The sequence below is a fragment of the Cucurbita pepo genome, chromosome 3 (genome assembly GCF_057944985.1).
Source record: "Cucurbita pepo subsp. pepo isolate OVF chromosome 3, ASM5794498v1, whole genome shotgun sequence".
Classification (NCBI taxonomy): Eukaryota; Viridiplantae; Streptophyta; class Magnoliopsida; order Cucurbitales; family Cucurbitaceae; genus Cucurbita; species Cucurbita pepo.
Genome location: NC_141800.1, coordinates 2319175 through 2337690, shown reverse-complemented (window position 1 = coordinate 2337690; position 18516 = coordinate 2319175). Strand labels below are relative to the sequence as shown.

General features: G+C 35.7%; 2 protein-coding genes across 3 annotated transcripts; one reads left to right on the top strand and one right to left on the bottom strand.

Moving 5' to 3' along the window:
- Window positions 1-1299: 1299 nt before the first annotated feature.
- On the bottom strand, window positions 1300-4362 carry SIP2;1 (small and basic intrinsic protein 2;1). The gene is made up of 3 exons (XM_087121963.1): window positions 3870-4362; window positions 1783-2043; window positions 1300-1691 (listed from the first exon to the last, which is right to left on the bottom strand). The coding sequence occupies exons 1-3, from the start codon at window positions 4155-4157 to the stop codon at window positions 1527-1529; spliced, it is 714 nt and encodes a 237-aa protein (XP_086978089.1). The 5' UTR covers window positions 4158-4362; the 3' UTR covers window positions 1300-1526.
- A 1363-nt stretch (window positions 4363-5725) lies between these two features.
- On the top strand, window positions 5726-18346 carry LOC111790161 (protein SEMI-ROLLED LEAF 2). Of its 2 annotated transcripts, XM_023670999.2 has the most exons (19): window positions 5730-6493; window positions 7378-7452; window positions 10867-10982; window positions 11463-11577; window positions 11679-11807; window positions 12172-12219; window positions 12477-12658; window positions 12746-12942; window positions 13057-13349; window positions 13448-13597; window positions 13691-14116; window positions 14474-14623; window positions 15546-15621; window positions 15875-16002; window positions 16136-16336; window positions 16418-16525; window positions 16613-16735; window positions 16832-17020; window positions 17716-18346. In XM_023670999.2, exons 1-19 carry the CDS (start codon window positions 6347-6349, stop codon window positions 17875-17877), a joined length of 3015 nt encoding a protein of 1004 aa, XP_023526767.2. In that variant the 5' UTR covers window positions 5730-6346; the 3' UTR covers window positions 17878-18346. The 2 variants fall into 2 exon arrangements, with proteins under 2 accessions (XP_086978330.1, XP_023526767.2); XM_087122204.1 differs by lacking the exon at window positions 16613-16735 and having other exon boundaries at window positions 5726-6493.
- Window positions 18347-18516: the final 170 nt, after the last annotated feature.

Sequence of the window (18516 nt, the reverse complement as noted above, 5' to 3'; positions counted from 1 at the left end):
ACACGTGTCAAATTGTGATTGGACCAATTGATATATGTATCTATGTTATATTAATTTTTAAAAAATCTAAAAATAAACAAGTATATATATAAAAAAATTAATCAACAAATAAACATTTTAGAATTTTAAATTTTTTATATTTTTTATTAATATATAAAGTCGACCTTAATGATATTTTATTAATATTTTTATTATATTCCTTCCATTTTTCTGTATATGAAAATGATGAAAATTAAGTATATTTGATTATACGGGAATTTTTTTTTTAAATAAATGACGTTTGAGAATTTGAACAGTATAGATCAATTACTGTTGATCTATATCACTTTAGCTTCTAAATATGTAAGTTAAGTTTTCGTATTTCAAAACGTTTATTTTCAATCGAATAATATTTTACACTAAGATGATATTCGGTTTAAAAAGTTTGGTAAAATCAAGTGTGGTACATGTCTTGGTCATGTTCGTCCAGAACGCTCGACCATCCATCGACAATTCTGCAAAATTTGATTTTGACATAGCTTGTTTGTTCGTTGGATTATAATAAGTACTGCACAATCACTAATCCGCTGCTACAAAAATGTCACGATATAATAGAACTTTTAAAAAGGTCATATAGTACGGTTCGAAGAATACGATTACTGCATACATAACCGTTATAAAAATATTATATTTTTAAGTAAGTGGGTTGGAGGGATTGAAGTCAAATAAATTCATATAATCATCCAATAATTTCCAGGTATACTTTGATTTTGATGTGTTCATTTTTTTAATATGAATATAAAATAAATAAAAAGAAATATTAATAAACAAATAAAGATAACATAAACAAGACAAAACAAATTTAAAAACTCCATCAAGTTGTCTTTTTTTTTTTTTTTTTAATAAAAAGTTGTCACCAAGTTGTCATCTCCATCATTAAAAACATGTGTATATATATATATATATATATATTTTTTTTTTTTTAATTCAAAAATACTTTTATAATTAGTACCACGTTTAAAAAATACTCATAAAAGTAACATTAAAACGATGGTAAGTAATGAGGTGTCGATAAACAATTTTCGTCTATGTATTAACTATAAAATTTTAAAAAAATTTATAAAAGTAAACGATGTTAGTGCTACTTTTAAAAATTTATAAAAGTATTTTTATTTTTATTATTATTATTTTATTTTTAAGGTTAAGAAGTTCACATCGAGTAAAAGTATTTTTTTTTTAACTTTTTTGAAAGTATAAAAGTATTATTGAAACTTTTGAAAATATAAGGATATGGACATATATCTCTTTAAGACGTAGGCGTGGAGAACATCCAACAATCTTTCTACTTTTATTCAAGTAATCGGTGTCTTATCCACCGAGCTACGCGTAGCTAGAATGGACAAAAAACGTGCAATCTTGAATAGCAAGAAACACATTTCTTGCAAGAGAAGGAAGTGAAAAGCATGCACAGATCACTAAACAATTATATACATTTTGAACAATGGTAAGCAATCCATCAGCAGAGCAACTCACTTCACCAAGCTTAATCATTCTGATTTCTTCTTTGTATTTACTTCCTCGTCTTTCGGTTTTCGAAATAGTACCTTAAACGTTGATACTGCTGCTATAGTTCCTTGAATCGGAGCGATCCAGTATACAAGAATGTGTTCTTTCGTTATATGTTCCCCACGAGCGTATGCCCATCCCATTACCTATGGAAAAGTTGAAAACGATTAATCCGTTGAGCGTCCTTTCGACGTCGAAAATTGATGTGAATAAGAGAACGATATCATCAACACTTACGGATGCGGGGTTCATACAGCCACCAGTTAAGTCAGAACCAAGAACATGAAGTGTTAACTTGGAGACACTTGAGATCCAAGTCTTCATGAAGAAATTTCCAGGGATTTTTTTTGAAAGTCCGAGTGAGATGAAGACGATGCCGAACGTTAACAACCCTTCCGTCAACGCACCGTGATGGATGCCAACGTTCAAACGGGGTCCTCGTCCTGCTTCGGGAAACGTGTGGATAATCAGCCTAACAGCAGTAACAGCTCCAAGTACCTGAAGAGAGAATTAGGCCATAACTTGTTATGTTTTTGGAGTGAGCATGGAGATGCATGTTTAGGCCATGTACTTCCTTTGTCATGTTGTCTCACAGCCTCAAACAACCTAAACACTTGACTCGGTCTGAAGAAAGAAGAAAATCGACCTTATAGAGAAGTGGATAAGAGAGGTAGCTTATAGACTCAAGTGATTAGCTCGGTGAAAATTCACCCTGTATCCTGTGTGAGTTTCATATGGGATATTCTTGTGGGCATGTCTATATGCACTTGTATATTCTTTCATTTTTCTAAATGAAAGCTCGGTTTCTTTAAATAAACTTTACCGACATTCATACGAGAAAAAGTTTAGCAGTATCGATGACTCGTTATGAGCCTAAGAAGCTCGGAATGGACGACATAGCATTAGAGAACATTCTATTGAGAATAGTTCAGGTAAGGTAAAAACTCCTAAACTATCCAAATCTCATCTCGTTGTGCTGGCTTTTGGCCTAAAGGCTTCAATAATCCCCAGAAGAAGGGCAACATTCAAACCTCCCTAATATGAAAATCTACCTTATAGTTAGAATTTTGTTGCGATGAACTTTGACAAACAATCCCCATATAAAATGTATGCTCTTTCCAAATTTGCCTCCTAATTATTCAATTGAATTCGACCATTTCGTTTGTGTTTATGTTGGCGATTTTTTATGTGAATTCGGCGGGTCATCCCGCCCTTCCTACGGGTTCCCCCATCGATCCAGTGACACTCCAATCACGCCCCTTCCCTGACCCTACCCCCTCAATGCCAAGCGCTCTCTTTATTGACTGTGAGATCCCTCATCGGTTGAAGAGGAGAATGAAGCATTCTTATAAGGGTGTGAAAACCTCTCCCTAACAAACGCGTTTTAAAAACCTTGAGGGGAAGTCCGAAAGGGAAAACCCAAAGAAGACAATATCTACTAGTGGTGGGTTTGGACTGTTACAAATGATATCAGAGCTAGGCACAAGGCGGAGTGCCAGCGATGACACTGGCTCCTAGGGGATGGATTGTAAGATCCCACATTGATTTGAGAGGTAACGAAGCATTGCTTATAAGGGTGTGGAAACCTCTCCCTAACATACGCGTTTTTAAAAACCTTAAGGGGAAGCACGAAAGAGAAAGCCCAAAGAAGACAGCATTTGCTAGTGACGGTTACAAATGGCAGTAGAGCTAGGCACTGGACGGTGTGCCAGCGTGGACATTGGGCCTCCAAGGGGGTGGATTGTGAGATCCCACATTGGTTGGAGAGGGAAACAAAACATTCCTTATAAGGGTGTTTGAAACCTCTCCCTAACAAACGCGTTTTACAAACCTTGAGGGGAAGTCAAGAAGAAAAAGTCAAAAGATGACTATATGTGCTAGCGGTTGGCTTGGACTGTAACAAATGGTATCAAAGCCAGGCACCAGTCCAAACCACAACAATGACCATAGAGTGACCACAACCAACAAGGTCCATAGTGTCAGTTCTCTCATGTAATACCTATCCAACTAAAAGGTTGACCTCTTTAACAATTCTAACCTAAGAGGGTGCAAAGGGGTAAGAACCAAGACAACAGAAGAAAGAACAACAAGCCAAAGGATTGAAGATCCATACACAAACATCCCAGCACCAAGGCAGACATGGAAGTCAACCAACAATGAAAGCAAGAAATAAGCAGCAGCATAAGCTTCCCTATAGAATAAATTTCTAAGTCAAACAGAAGAGTATTCAGGTGTTAATATAACATCAAATTCAAGCTTAGCTTGAACACAAAATCATGGCGATGCAAACAACAACAGAACCCAGACTAAGTGGGGAAGAGAACCTGAGCAGGAATTCTGGCACCAGCAGTGAAGAGAAAGCCACTGAAACCCCCAGAAAAAGCAGCCGACAAGACATTAAGAGGATTGTAAGCCGCCCCTTTTGAAATTTTCACCAAGAACGCGAACAAGAACATGTTAAGAATCGAAAAGGAAGCCTTGACAACCTCGCCAATCGGATCATTTCCGAACCCCAATACCCCAAAAACAAAGATCTTAACCAAAACCCCCGACCATAACCACATAAAAGATAGGGCAAAATCCAGCACAAGCAATCGAGCCCCAGAAGCCATCGTTGAAATGGAGACCTTCTGGGGTTCTTTTCAGTGACCCTGATCTTTACTCGATTGATCAAAGTGAAGGAACGTTGACCGTCGGTGGGCGGGATTTTGATTGGACCTAGACGACCTTAGAATGTCTGAACGACATTGGTCTTCTTGACGATATTATCGGATTCCAATGCGGCGGCGGTCGATCAACGTTGATTGCCATTTGACGGAATATTTTAATACAGAATCTGAATTTTATCAAAACTTTAAAAAATAATAATAATAAATAAATATTCTTAACAATTTTTTTTAAAGGAAAATTATTAATATAGATAAAAATATTTTATTTAATCTTCTCCTTTCTTTATTCAAATATATATATATATATATATATATATATATATATATATATATATATATTTTTTTTTTTTTTTTTTTAATTTATTATTTTATTTTTGGTTTCTTAAATATCAAAATTTTAAATAAAAATAAGAAACTCTCAATGTCGGTATATATATATTGACAAGATTAAAAAAATGTCAAGAAGATTAGAGTCGGTCTTCTTGGCCAGCAAACCAACCATGGTTTGAATGTATTATTTTTAATTTCAATTATGTAAGGGTCAAAGGGTCAATTTGACTTCGTCATTAAAAGGATCGGGAATAAATCTCGGCCACAAACGTCTTCATTTATCAGGAGACTATAAATATCCACAATATGTTACACGAAGGTAATTAAGATCTCAAATTGAGACCTATAAATATCCACAATATGTTACACGAAGGTAATTAAGATCTCAAATTGAGACATTTCCCTTGTAAATTCGAGCATCATTTGTCATTTCTATTTTCATCCCATTATTGTTATAGAACTGCATCCGAAGCATTCAATCAAACCTTGATCAAGTTTGATTGTAGAGTGACTTAATTTATAATAAGTTTTCAAATCTTGTCTCTAGACTTCGATCGGAGAGGTAATGTAATTCTAGCTTTATATCCGAAATTTGCACTAGGAGGTGTTAATTACTTCACTTCAAAATTCTTAGTTCAACAAAAGCTTGGATAGTTCGACTGAGAATTAGAGTTTATATATATATATATATATATAATTTATTTGAAAGGATCGACTTAAAAATAAATTGATTATTTGTGTGCTAATTGGAAAATGTTGAGATAACTTCTCATTTTTATTTAAAGTTATCGGGTCGGAAAAATAGAAAGAAAAATAAGAGAAATCTTAAAGATCGAGGAACTAAGAAGATATGTAAAAGGCAAATAAAACAAAAAACTGTTAAAGTCGAAGCAGACGAGGGAGATATGAATAAATAGTTTTCGTCTACGACAAAAACTTTTATTTTTTTAAAAATAAAAATATTAATGTTATTTTTTATAGTTCACGAGCATATTTAAAATACGGTACTAACTATTACACCAAGTCGGGACATTTTTTAATATTTTAAAATTTTAAAAGTATTTAAAAAAATATATATATATATTAAAAAAAAAACGTTAATGTGGCTTGGTCTCACATTTGGGTTTAGAAGACGGCAGGGCACGTCCGTATGTCTATTCAGCGAAAACAATAGTTTTAAATGGGTTTAAACTGCCAACAAAGCTCTCACACGATCCAACGATGGCGATGGGTTCAGCATCAGCCATCCATGTATTATGGACCCACAGACAACCATGCCGTTAAAGAAGTTTGGGATTCTTTTTGGGTTTTCACTCATAATTGGCAGCCTGGAAACGGATAGTTTCATCATTTTTGGAGAGGGAATCGAGGGAGACTGGGATTTTCGCGGTGAAATTAGGCGCTGAAATTCCGGATACGTTTTAATTTCTTATTAGTTTTAGACGAATTTCGGCCTAGCCTCTGCGCGCTTCTTTCAGACAATGATCGTAGGTACTTTTTATTGGAATTCTGATCGTAATAATATTGTTAGCTATTCATTTGGCGACGTGGTTTTATCGATCTGAACTGGTGGGGTTTTGGTGTTTTGTCGTTGCCGCGTTTGACTTGCGACATAGTGACTGGAATCTTTCAATTTGTAGGCTGGTTAATTTGGCTTTGAAGTAGTGCATATTTGAGTTCTAGCTTTTCTTTCCCTTCTCGACATTGGAATTCGATTTTTTATTTGTTCAGAAGGGAAAGAAAGGGCTATCTTGTGAGGGTTTGCCGGATTTTTGTGTGTGTGTGATTGTAAGATTTTGAATATGAGCGCTATTTCGGGTCTGATTTCTCGGCAAGTATTGCCTGCATGTGGTAGTCTTTGTTTCTTCTGTCCTGCATTGAGGGCAAGGTCTAGGCAGCCTGTGAAGAGGTACAAGAAGATTATTGCAGAGATATTCCCTCGTAATCTGGTTAGTATTTTATTATGTTTATAGCACTTTTACTATTGACCCAGCATTATTTTGCTTTGTTTATGACTGATGTTTTTTCGTGTTCCACTAATGGGGTTTGGGGGGTTTTTGGTGACGACAAATCATGGTGAATTTTATATTGAAATTTTGAAGTAAAATTTGGTCTAAGAAAACAAGATAATTGATATTGGTGCAACGTTCTATCTTCTTGTGGGGGGTTTCTGGAAGTGATTAATGATAAAAATTTATGGTGTGTTTTGACCGACTTTCCTTGAAAAGAAATTTGTTTACTCTCTAGGATTTGGTTTAGCATTGTCAAGCTACAACGCGATACTTGTAAGGTTCTTTCATGAAGATTAGGGATGGGAATAGCTCTTTCTTTTGGTTGGATGATTGGAGTGGGGGAGGCTGTTCAAAGGATCATTCAGTCCTTTCTCTCTACCTATCCAAAAAGAGTTACTGTTATGGTTTGGGATCGGCAATCTCGCTGTTATATGACATGGAATCGAAAGAGAGAAATTCCTTCGTGTTTATGTTGAACTCTAAAGGTCTTATTGGCATTCCTGATATTCACTAGTGAAAGGTTGATAGGAGTGGAGTTTTCACTAATTAATCTCTCCTTACTCCTCCTTTTGGGAGCCAATTGCTTTGACTATGCACTTTTGTAAGGTGAAAACTAAAAAGACCCAACTCAATTCAGTGGTCGGGTCGAATATGCTGTTTTATTTTTTATTAAAAATTATCAATATTATTATTTATTTTCATTTGTTGGGTCTTCCTATCACGAACCCTCATTTCTCAACAACGTACTTCTCATTGAATTGTCCATCACTCTTTTTGTATTTATTCATAATTGATTGAGGATAATCCCTATATTATGTTAGGAAGAAGGACCGAATGAGCGGAAGATAGGAAAATTATGTGAATATGCTGCTAAAAATCCTCTTCGAATTCCGAAGGTAAAATTTTTTAAACTCTTAACACCGTTGTCTGCTATGCGATCTCACAGTTTTATTTTTCATAAGAGTTTGTTCACTTTTGTTGTGGCTGGTTCACATAATTATACATCGTCTGCAAGGTCGATGACATTGAGCTGGATGGCATTGTTCCCAAAGTATATTTGTATAACTGCTCTCCAACATCCTAATTCCGACATAAATTTTTTTTGTCCTCATCTTTTTGTTTATTTGCCTTACATACTTCCTAATTATTTTCATTTGCTTTAAAATAAGAATCGCTCGATGAGTATTAGTAAATGCCTACTGTGCTTTAGTTAGGATTTGCCCAATTGTCTCTGATGACCATTCTTCCAGAAGCTTCTTTATGTTTGATTTTATTTTGGCTTTCATTCAGCTGTCATGATTTTTATTGATTTAGAAAGTTTCATGGGGCTCAGAGCCTTGACAGTCGCGTCAATGATGTTTGATTGGTATTTCTGATCCCTGGAGGAACTCTATTGGGAACCCAGGTTGGATAGTTTTCCAGCTCAACTCTACAAGGATGTTACATGTTCATTTTTATAGTATTTTGAAGTAAGAGATAAGCTGGAAAGTTACTTTCTGGAAACATAATTCATTCAGAGATTCTTATTTTATTTACCGTATACCTTTGCATGTCAGTTAACCTTTTTGAGAACAAGCAGTAAATATTTTCTTTCCTTCGGTTTCTCTTGAAAATTATATTAGATTTCCGTAGGAATATATGCCTTGGGAAAGTAAAGGAAAGACTGCAGTGGTGAAGAAGAAACTATGATGCTGAAAAGTTCTTTCAATCAAATGTTATTATTCTATCAAGGATTAGTGGGAAAGCGTGAGTTTCAGCCTTTTAGTTTATATTTTCTTTAATAAAAATTGAAAGTTTCATTAAAATAGTGAAGATTTAAAAAGTTCAAGCCTTCAGAGTAAGATAATATTTCCTAATACAAGAAATAAACTCAAAAAACCTACGAGGGTACCAACATCTCTATCAATACAAGGACATTGTAGAAAAAGCCCTTTGATTAATAGAAATATTCGGCAAAGAATGACCACAAAATAAAGAAGATAAGGAACAGGAAGAAAATGCCTTTAATTTTGGTAACTCTGTTCTCTCAACCCAATTTGAAAATTTGTTATCATCTCTTTCATGAGTTTGAGTACTACCATCCAGAATAGAAACCGTGAGTTTCAACTTGGAGAAAAGTTTTGGTGGCTTTTGAGGTCTGTGCTACCAAATGAGATGCTGAACATGAACAAGACATTATCCATCATATTATTAATCTAATAAGAATGATTTTTTTTGTAAACTAAGTCCACTGGATGTAGTTTCTACATCAGGTAAACTGATCATGTGGGAGTAGCTTTTGCTCTGTATACGTTCATGTATCCTTTTTGAAGGTCAAGTTGCGCCTTATCTTTTGTATTCTTGTCTTCAATTGGAAGATATCTTTAATCAAGTTTCACATTTTCTTCTTTCGAGGACGATACAATCCTCTTTTCTGACTTGGCAGATGCCTATTTTATACAAAACCTTCGAAGGATTGTCTGGACAAAATATCATTCTCCAAAAAACAGAGATCATGGACATCAATATTAGAACAGAGATTAGTGAAGAATTTGGTAGCATATATGGTAGTAAAAAGGGAGAATGGTCGAATATGTACCTAGGACTACCTCTAAAAAGAAACCACAAATCTTTTTCCTTATGAAAGACTATTATTGAATAAATAGAAAGAAAGCTGTCAACATGGTCATCATGTTATACTTCAAAAGGCAGAAGACTTGCCCTAATACAAGCCACATTATCCAACCTCCCCACTTACTACACGTCTCTATTTGAAATGCCACAATAAGTGGCTGCGGATATAGAAAGATTATTCAAAAACTACTTGTGAAAAGATGACTTACACCTTGTTTGATGGAATATTATAAACCTCCCAACAGAAAAAGGAGACCTCGGTCTTTTCTTGATAAAGAAGAACAAATCTCTCACCGCCAAATGGATATGGAGATATCATCACGAAGAAAAGGCCTTGTGGAGAAATCTTATAAAGGCGAAATATACTCCTACATCAAACAAAAATCAACCCCCTCCATCTTGTACAACCGAACTTGTCATAGAGTGGGTGATGGAGGAAGCACATCATTTTGGACCGACCCGTGGATTGAAAACACCATGTTAGCCTTGCGATATCCACTTTTTTTACAGGCTCTCTTATCGTAAAAAAGCCACGATCAAAGAAACGTGGAATATTGTCAACAGATTCTGGGACCTGAAGCTTGGTAGGAATTTAAAGGATAATGAAGCAACGAAATGGGCCAAATTAAGTCTTGACCTTGCTCTTGTGGTATTGTCAAACGAAACAGATTCACTGACTTGGCTCCCCAATGCTGCGGGGTCTTCTGTACAAAATCCTTGATGATGGACATGGGGGAAAAAGTAGAAGCAGTAAATCTCACGCTAGCAAAGACATTATGGAAAGGACATCACCCTAAAAAGGTGAAGTTCTTCCTTTGGAAAACAGCGCATAAAGCCATTACACAAGTGAAAATCTTCAAAAAAAAAAAAAAAAAAGAATGTCTTACATCACTCTTTCTCCAAATTGGTGTCCATTATACAAGAAGGAAAACAAATCACAAAACCACTTATTTATGCAACGCACATAAGCTCAGAATTCCTGGACAACAATTCTCAATATATTCGGAAAGCATCTCACATTTCCTAGGGAGGTAAAGGATCTATTGGACATGACCTTAACTTTCTACACTTTCAAGAATGCAAAAGCCCTACTATGGAAAAACCTCATCATGACTTTCTTTTGGAATCTTTGGAAAGAAAGAAAGCAAAGAATATTCGCAAAAAAGACACAGATTTATACAAAACTTTTCAACAATGTTATCTACCAAGCTATATCTTGGTGTAAACTGTCTAATATTTTTACTTCCTACAGTTATACCTCCCTCCTTGCAAATTGGGAAGGTATTTTGTAAGCACCATGAATATTACATCCCTTTTGTAAATGTCAATCAATCAGGAATGAAATTGTCTCTTATAAAAGATATATATTTTCTTCTTTGACCATATTACCAAATTAACAAAGGATTATGCTAATTTTAAATTCATAGGATGTAGTTTCTGCTCTAGATAAACCGATCATCTCAGGAAGTTTCTGGTTATTGTGGTGCATGTATTCGTGTATCTTTGCGGAGTTCAAATTGCATTTTATCATTTGTATTGTCGTTCCCATCTTTGGAAGAGTTATGTAAATCAAGTTTCATACTTTCTTCTCTTCCGATAAAGTTTTTTACCCCAATAATTATCAATGACTAATTAGCATGCTCAATGCTTGATTATAGTTTTTGTACTAATTTTTAATTTCCAAATCTCATGAACAGATCACAACTTCCCTTGAGCAAAGGTGTTACAAAGAATTGAGGAATGAGAATTTTCTAGCCGTTAAAATTGTCATGTCCATCTACAAAAAACTTGTGGCTTCATGTAAGGAGCAAATGTGAGTAAAACCATCTTTTGTTTTCTTGATTTGTTTTCTGTCTATCTGCATCTAATATCTACTCTTGTCATATCTAAGGGAGAACGCTTTAGTTTGACCTTCCGAAAAATCTTCAATGACTTTTATGTCAATAAATATATTTTTTATTCTCTTACAGCTCAATGGATTTAACAATGTTTTCTAATGCTTGGAACGTGCCCAAGTAAATATTTTTATTTAGATATTGGGATTATGAGCACCTAGGCAGTAAGGAAATGAGGTTGAAAATTTAGCATCTTTAATAAATTTGTTCTGAAATCTACTAAAAATGGATCTATTTGATTTTGTATTTGAAGGATTTCTGCTGTCCATTAGAATCTAGGTAGCATTCTATGTCTTTTATTAAAACTTTTCCGCCACCCATCCATAAGACGACGTGAAACATAGTGTCTGTTCTAAAACATTACTTATTGGCTCATGAGGATTCTGAACTACTTGTAGGCCTCTTTTTGCAAGTAGCTTAATAAGCATTATGCAAACTCTAATGGACCAAACACGGCAGAGGGAAATGCAAGTAATAGGATGCCAGACTCTATTTAGTTTTGTGAATAGTCAGGTAAGTTAATAATATAGCTTTAATCCTTATATTCAGTACAGTAGTACGGAGGTTTTCAATATATATTTTATTGATTTAATATTGAACTTCTGATGGTCCAGAGTGATGGGACTTACATGTTTAACTTAGAAGCCTTTATTCCAAAACTGTGTCAATTAGCTCAAGATGTTGGAGTTGATGAAGGGGCTGAAATCCTGCGTTCAGCTGGCTTGCAAGGACTTTCCTCAATGGTATTCCTTTCTATTTCTACTATTTACATTTATGTGAAGCTAGTCAAAGGGAATTAATAGTACATAGAAAATAAGAGAAGATAATATCCCTGTCCCTTTTCAACTGTACTTCTTTTCTCTGTTGTTTCTCTTGGCATGCTAAACACTTATACTTTCTTTCATTCTTCTTAGTGATTCTATTATGGTTTCTTACGATGATGACAAAATAATAACAATAATAAGGTACCTAGTACTCATGAACTTGCAAAGAGAGTACAAGTTGATTCGTGCATAAAACTTTCATTCTCAAAGTATATTCCTTCTTCTGTACAATGTTTCTTTCAAATAGCTTGTGAAAACTCATTTGGTCTATGTTTTCTTCTAGGTATGGTTTATGGGTGAATACTCTCATATTTCTGCCGAATTTGATAATGTAAGTTGAATCAGAAATTCTGGACTGATCTGGATTTTGTTATCCTAAGTATATTATAGTGTTGTTATAGCTTCTTTATTCTATTATCCATGTTCCTATTTTTTAGTTATTGATTCAAGCAATCAATACTAGGTTCATATCTCCCATGGCCTCCCCAAAACTTGTTCCTTTTATGGAAAAACAAACATTATTTCTAATGACTAGTATTATCATTATATGAAAATTGAAGCCTAGCTTGGTTTGTCCTGTCTTTACAGATTGTTTCAGTGGTCCTGGAAAACTATGGGGTTTCTGGACAAAATTCTGACAACTTAAATAATCGGTGGGTCCAAGAAGTGCAACAGGATGAGGGTCATATCGCTTCATCATCAGTTGTCCTGATGAGCACACCATCTTGGAGGGAAATCGTGACTGAAAGAGGTGAAATGATATTGACAGGGTAATCATATGACTCTGATTAAGTCCCCAGGTTATAATCTTGTTGAGATAAATGTTGCATTATACATTAACAATCCTTTTTTGATAGGGAGGATGTCCAAAACCCTTGCTTTTGGTCTAGGGTTTGCCTACACAACATGGCCAAACTTGCCAAAGAAGCTACAACCATGAGGCGTATTTTAGAATCTTTGTTTCGTTACTTTGATAATGGAAATTTATGGTCTACTGAAAACGGTATTGCAGCTCCAGTTCTAAAAGATTTGCAGTCCATAATGGAACAATCTGGTGCGTTCTTTCAGTCCTACCCCTGTTTGTACTCTTTCTGTCTTTATTATTTCAACGCCTGTACCTCATGTTTCCTTGTAAATTTCTGGTTGATCGATCGTTTTTTTTTGACAGGTCTAAGTACCCATGTTTTGCTTTCCATGTTGATTAAACATCTTGACCATAAAAGTGTCCTGAAGCTACCTAACATGCAGATGGACATTGTTTCTGTGACTACAACCCTTGCCCAAGAGGCAAAGGTTGAACCTTCAGTCGCAATAATTAGTGCAGTGAGTGACTGCATGAGACATTTGAGGAAGAGCATACACTGCTCACTTGATGATGCAAATACAGGGGATGATGTGAAAAATTGGAAGAAAAGCTTAAGTGAGACAGTAGATCAGTGTCTGGTACAGCTAATATATAAGGTGATGATAATGCCTATGAAAATTTTAACTGTTTTAACTTTCATTATTGTTGTGCATATTTTTAGAACTTAAAAGCTTAACTAAGCACTGGAAAATAGGTTGGAGTACCGGGCCCAGTTCTTGATGCCATGGCTGTGATGTTGGAGAGCCTTTCTACCATTGCTGACATAGCCAGAACTACAATTTCTGTTGCTTATCGTGCTGCTCAAATTGTTGCCTCCTTGCCTAATTTATCATACCAAAATAAGGCAAGAAACAATTTTCTGCTTTTGAGTCTAATTCGTTCTCTCCAGCAAAGTTTAACCTTATGATTTTAATAAATTCAGTGTTTTATGGCTTAGGCATTCCCTGAGGCTTTATTTTATCAGTTATTACTGGCTATGGTCCATCCAGATCATGAAACACGAGTTACAGCACATCGTATTGTTTCAGTTGTCCTTGTGCCTTCTTCTGTTTGTCCTCGTCTATGCTCTTCAGATCGTAAGTCAATGACGGCATCTGACCTTCCTAGGACACTCTCAAGAACCGTGTCTGTTTTTTCTTCTTCAGCTGCCCTTTTCCGGAAGCTGAGGCATGAAAAGGTCTCCTCACTGGAAAATGGTCATCCAGATATGAAAGGTATCGCTCTTGCTGATGGTGAACAGGAAATTGTAAACAATGGTACGCTAAGTAGGTTGAAGTCGTCCTACAGTCGGGCCTATAGCTTAAGAAGTTCTGGACCTCTGGGAACTGATGCAACTGCTATCAACAGCTTGAGAAAAGAACCAGTAAGTTATGTGAATATTATTTCATTTCTTTTAAGTATTTTATTGTGAAATACTGCTTAGTATATGATATGCATTTTGTTCCCTTTTTCCCTGCAAATAGATGTGATATCATAGGTATTAAAGTAGGCCATTGTTATAGTTCACTTGTCAACTATTATCGATGATTTGACATATGCATGGGTGTTCTGCTAGAATACTGTTGTTTAATATTGTATATATTAATTTCCCGAAGTATATTAGGAATGTAGCATACTTGAGTATTGCATAACATGGAAGTAGAAGAGAGCTCAATTTGCGTTAGATTACCAACTTTACTTACTTTTTCCTTTTCTTATTTTTATCCTAATCAAACTTCAGGAAACTTCTTCTCTCCGACTCAGTAGTCGCCAAATTACGCTTTTTCTCTCATCAATTTTTGTACAATCCATATCTCCCGCTAATTTTCCAGTAAGCTATGAAGCAATTGCCCATACATACAGCTTGATCTTGCTGTTTTCTCGAGCTAAGGTAATTGAATTATTAGGTTGATTACGATACTTTTCAGATGGGTTGATTTTTCCTTTTACTAGGATGAACTGTCGTTATTTTTTCAGTTGAAAATCTCATTTTCTTGGTAGTATGCTAAACTTTGAAGGGACTAAATGTATCCGCATAAAGCATGTAATTTATTTTGCAACGGAGTACAAAATTCATTCTATCTTGCAAATTCAATTTGCTTTACCTGGGGTTGGTTCTTTTAATTTGTCCTATATGCCTCAGTATCCAGTTTACAGAAAGCTCAATGCTTTTTATTTTTATTTCCTGAGAAGGAAGCACTTTTTATTGCGATGTGTGAAAAGTTATGATAATAAGTACAAACAATTAGGGCCTTATTTATTGCTAATCTATGGGTATAATAAAGTGAGAAAAAGGGGGGGCTAATGTATATAGTAGTAAAGGACTTTGAGGGAATAAGTTCAAGCCACATATGACCTACCTATGATTTAATACCTTATGAGTTCCCAAGTAACCAAATGTAGTAAGGTCCCGTGAGATTAGTTGAGGTATGAGCAAGTTGGCACTTGAGTACTCATGGAAATAAGAAAAAAAGTTATGGGGCTTTCTTGAAACACGTGTCTAGGTGCTTTTAGAAATGTCTCTCCCACCCTCTCTCTTTCTGGATCGTGGAGGTTGACAATTGTGATAAGATATTCTACATAGTCCAGTGATGACTTCCTAGACTGCTGCTTGAGATCGGCCATCATACAGTTTAGTCGAAAACTTTAAGATTTTGGATGTTATGTTAAACTCTCCCAGAACCAGAAAAATATAGTACGAAGGGCTTGAACAACTTTTTTGTATATATATAACTTGGATTTCATTAACCTCTCAAAATATTCATTTCCTCTATTCTCTAATCTCAATGTATTATATGGTTCTTTCTATGCAGAATTCAAGTCATGAGGTCCTAGCACGAAGTTTTCAGTTAGCATTTTCATTGCGGGACATTTCGCTCAATTCAGGAGGTGAAGTTTCACAATTTTAGCTTAAATTTGGTCTTCAATCTAATCTCTTCATGAAATCAAGATGTCATTTCATGCATCTGTCATATATGTGAGGAAGAAATAAAAACACGGTAGAAGGTGATATTATCCAGAATAAAACATTGAAAGGAAGAGAATTATGTGAGAATTGACTTCTAAATCATAGTGAAGAGTGGCTAGGCTTGATTTTCCTTTAATTTGAAACTCGAAGCTACAAGTTATGCTTTAATTGCAGGATCGCTGCCACCATCGCGTCGTAGATCCCTATTTATGCTAGCCACATCGATGATCCTCTTTTCGTCCAAAGCTTTTGATATGCTTCATCTCGTTGAGCGAGTGAAGGCTATATATGTGGACAGAATGGTATGTTGCTCATTTGCTTATTGCTAAAAGAACTGACCTCTTAAACCTACCATTACCTTCCAGATTAAGTCTATGTTTATATCTGAAGCTGCTTTAGAAATTTCACTTATGAATTGTTTCTGAACCTGTTTAGGCCGATCCCTTTCTACAACTGGTGGAAGACTGCAAGTTACAGGCTGTTGCCTTACAGTCTGAGATAATCACTAGTTCATATGGATCTAAGGAAGATGATGATTTGGCCTCAAAATTTCTATCTGAAGTAGAGATAACCGAAGATCAAACTAGAGAATCCATTGTTATTGAGATTGTAAACAGCTTGGATACACTTTCAGACGTAAAGCACTAGAACACTCATTTCTGGATAGATTCATTTGTTATTGCTGAACAGTGACAAATTTTTACCTCTATGGTGCAGTCACAAATCTCGAGCATAAATGAGCAACTTCTCGGCGAGTTTGTACCTGACGACATGTGTCCTCTTGGAAATAATCTGTTAGAGGATGCTTCTAATAAAGTTTTTCAGGTTCTACTCAGAACTCTAATGAATTCATTAAAGAGAAAGTAAACATATCTAGCATAAGTTTTGCTTAACTTGTGTTCTTCTCTGCAGTTTTCTCCAATTTTTAACATTGATGAAGAAGACATTTATGATTCATTCGAAGACAAAACTAAAGATAATCAAGAGTTGCATATTGTGATTCCCCTTTTGAATGTGAATCAGTTTTTAGAATCAGTATGTTAGCAACTTCAAGCTCTCATTATTTGATAAAGTTACCAAAATTGGGAATTTTCAACAGTAGCTTACTGTCTCATATTTCTTCTAAATCAGGTACTTGAAACGGCACATCAAGTCGGAAGAATCTCCGCCTCGACCACAGCTGATGTGTCTTTCAAGGAAATGGCCCATCATTGTGAGCTACTTCTGGTTGGAAAACATCAGAAGTTGTCAACTTTGATGATTTCCCCACATAAACAGGAGAAGGCTATGAACGTATCTCTGCCAAACCAAGAGAATGAGGTAAACCCTAGATGGAAACCAACCATGTGTTAATGTAACAGTTCAACCGTTCAAGCCCACTACTAGCAGATACTGTCTTTTTTGGGTTTTCCCTTTTGAGCTTTCTCTTTCGGGCTTCCCCTTAAGATTTTTAAAACGCGTCTACTAGGGAGAGGTTTCCACACCCTCATAAAGATGCTTCGCTCTCTTTCCCAACCAATGCGGGATCTCACAATTCACTCCCCCCCTATGGGGCCCCAGCGTTCTCACTGGCACCCATTCCTTTCTCCAATCGATGTGGGACCCCCCAATCCATCTCCTTTGGGGCCCAATGTCCTTGCTGGCACACCACCTCGTGTCCACCCCCTTCGGGGCTCAACCTCCTCGCTGGCACATCGCCCGGTGTCTCACGGCTTTGATACCATTTGTAACTGCTCAAGCCCACCGCTAGCAGATATTGTTCTCTGAGCTTTTCCTTTTGGGTTTCCTCTCAAGGTTTTTAAAACGTATCTGCTAGGGAGAGGTTTCCATACTCTTATAAAATGTTTCGCTCCCGTCCCCAACCGATGTGGGATCTCATAGTTAATATTGGATTGTTTGTGAAATTTGTCTGCAGGGATATAAATTATAGCTATTCCACATGTGGGTGCAATTCTTCACCATGTAAAAGAAACATAAACAATTTACAAACTTCTAACATATTCCTGAAATTGCAGGTTGGCAATCTATCTATTGAACACTTCACAGCTAACCCACATCAACCGCTCCCTGGACCAATTGCGATGTCGTGCGGGGCTGAATATCAGTGTCATACACACATGTTCAGATTACCAGCTTCTAGTCCTTATGACAACTTTCTCAAAGCAGCAGGTTGTTGATTCCACTCCGGTGTAAAGTAAAGTATCACATGTTCTTTCAGTTGAACCAGAAGTATTAGGTACTCGAGGCATCGATATCAACAAGCGAGATGACTCGGCAACTGGAGTACATTTTGTAAGTAGCTACTACAGAAAAAAGATGAGCTTCACTTTTTGTTGTTTTCAGTCAAGTTTGAAGGTCTAAAATCTTCAATTCGTTCATTCTTTTTTTCCCTTCAAATTTTCTATTCATATTTCTGGACTCCTGCTGGAAACAACTTGCTATTTTGCTCCCTGCTTTAGACGTTTGGTAGTCGTCTTTTGTTTTTTGGGAGCTTTCATCTTAATTTAATTGATTGTATATTTTGTTTCTCCATTGTTGTATTGAAACTCTATGCTAGTGTTCATGTTGTACAATGGAACAGCATAGCCCATTTTACAGGAAAGGAAAAAAAAGGAGAGAGAAGAAACTAGAGGTAAATTATACTCAGTGAAGCCTCTTATTTTTTCCTTCCAAGCCTTTTCTCAATGATTTTTCATGATATTAAATCTTAGTTATTTTTCAATCTTAATAATTCTTAGGCATGAACTTTCTCGTAATGTATCGTTCGTCAAATGATACGTAGAATTTACTGCAATTGTTTTAGTGTATTATTCTCA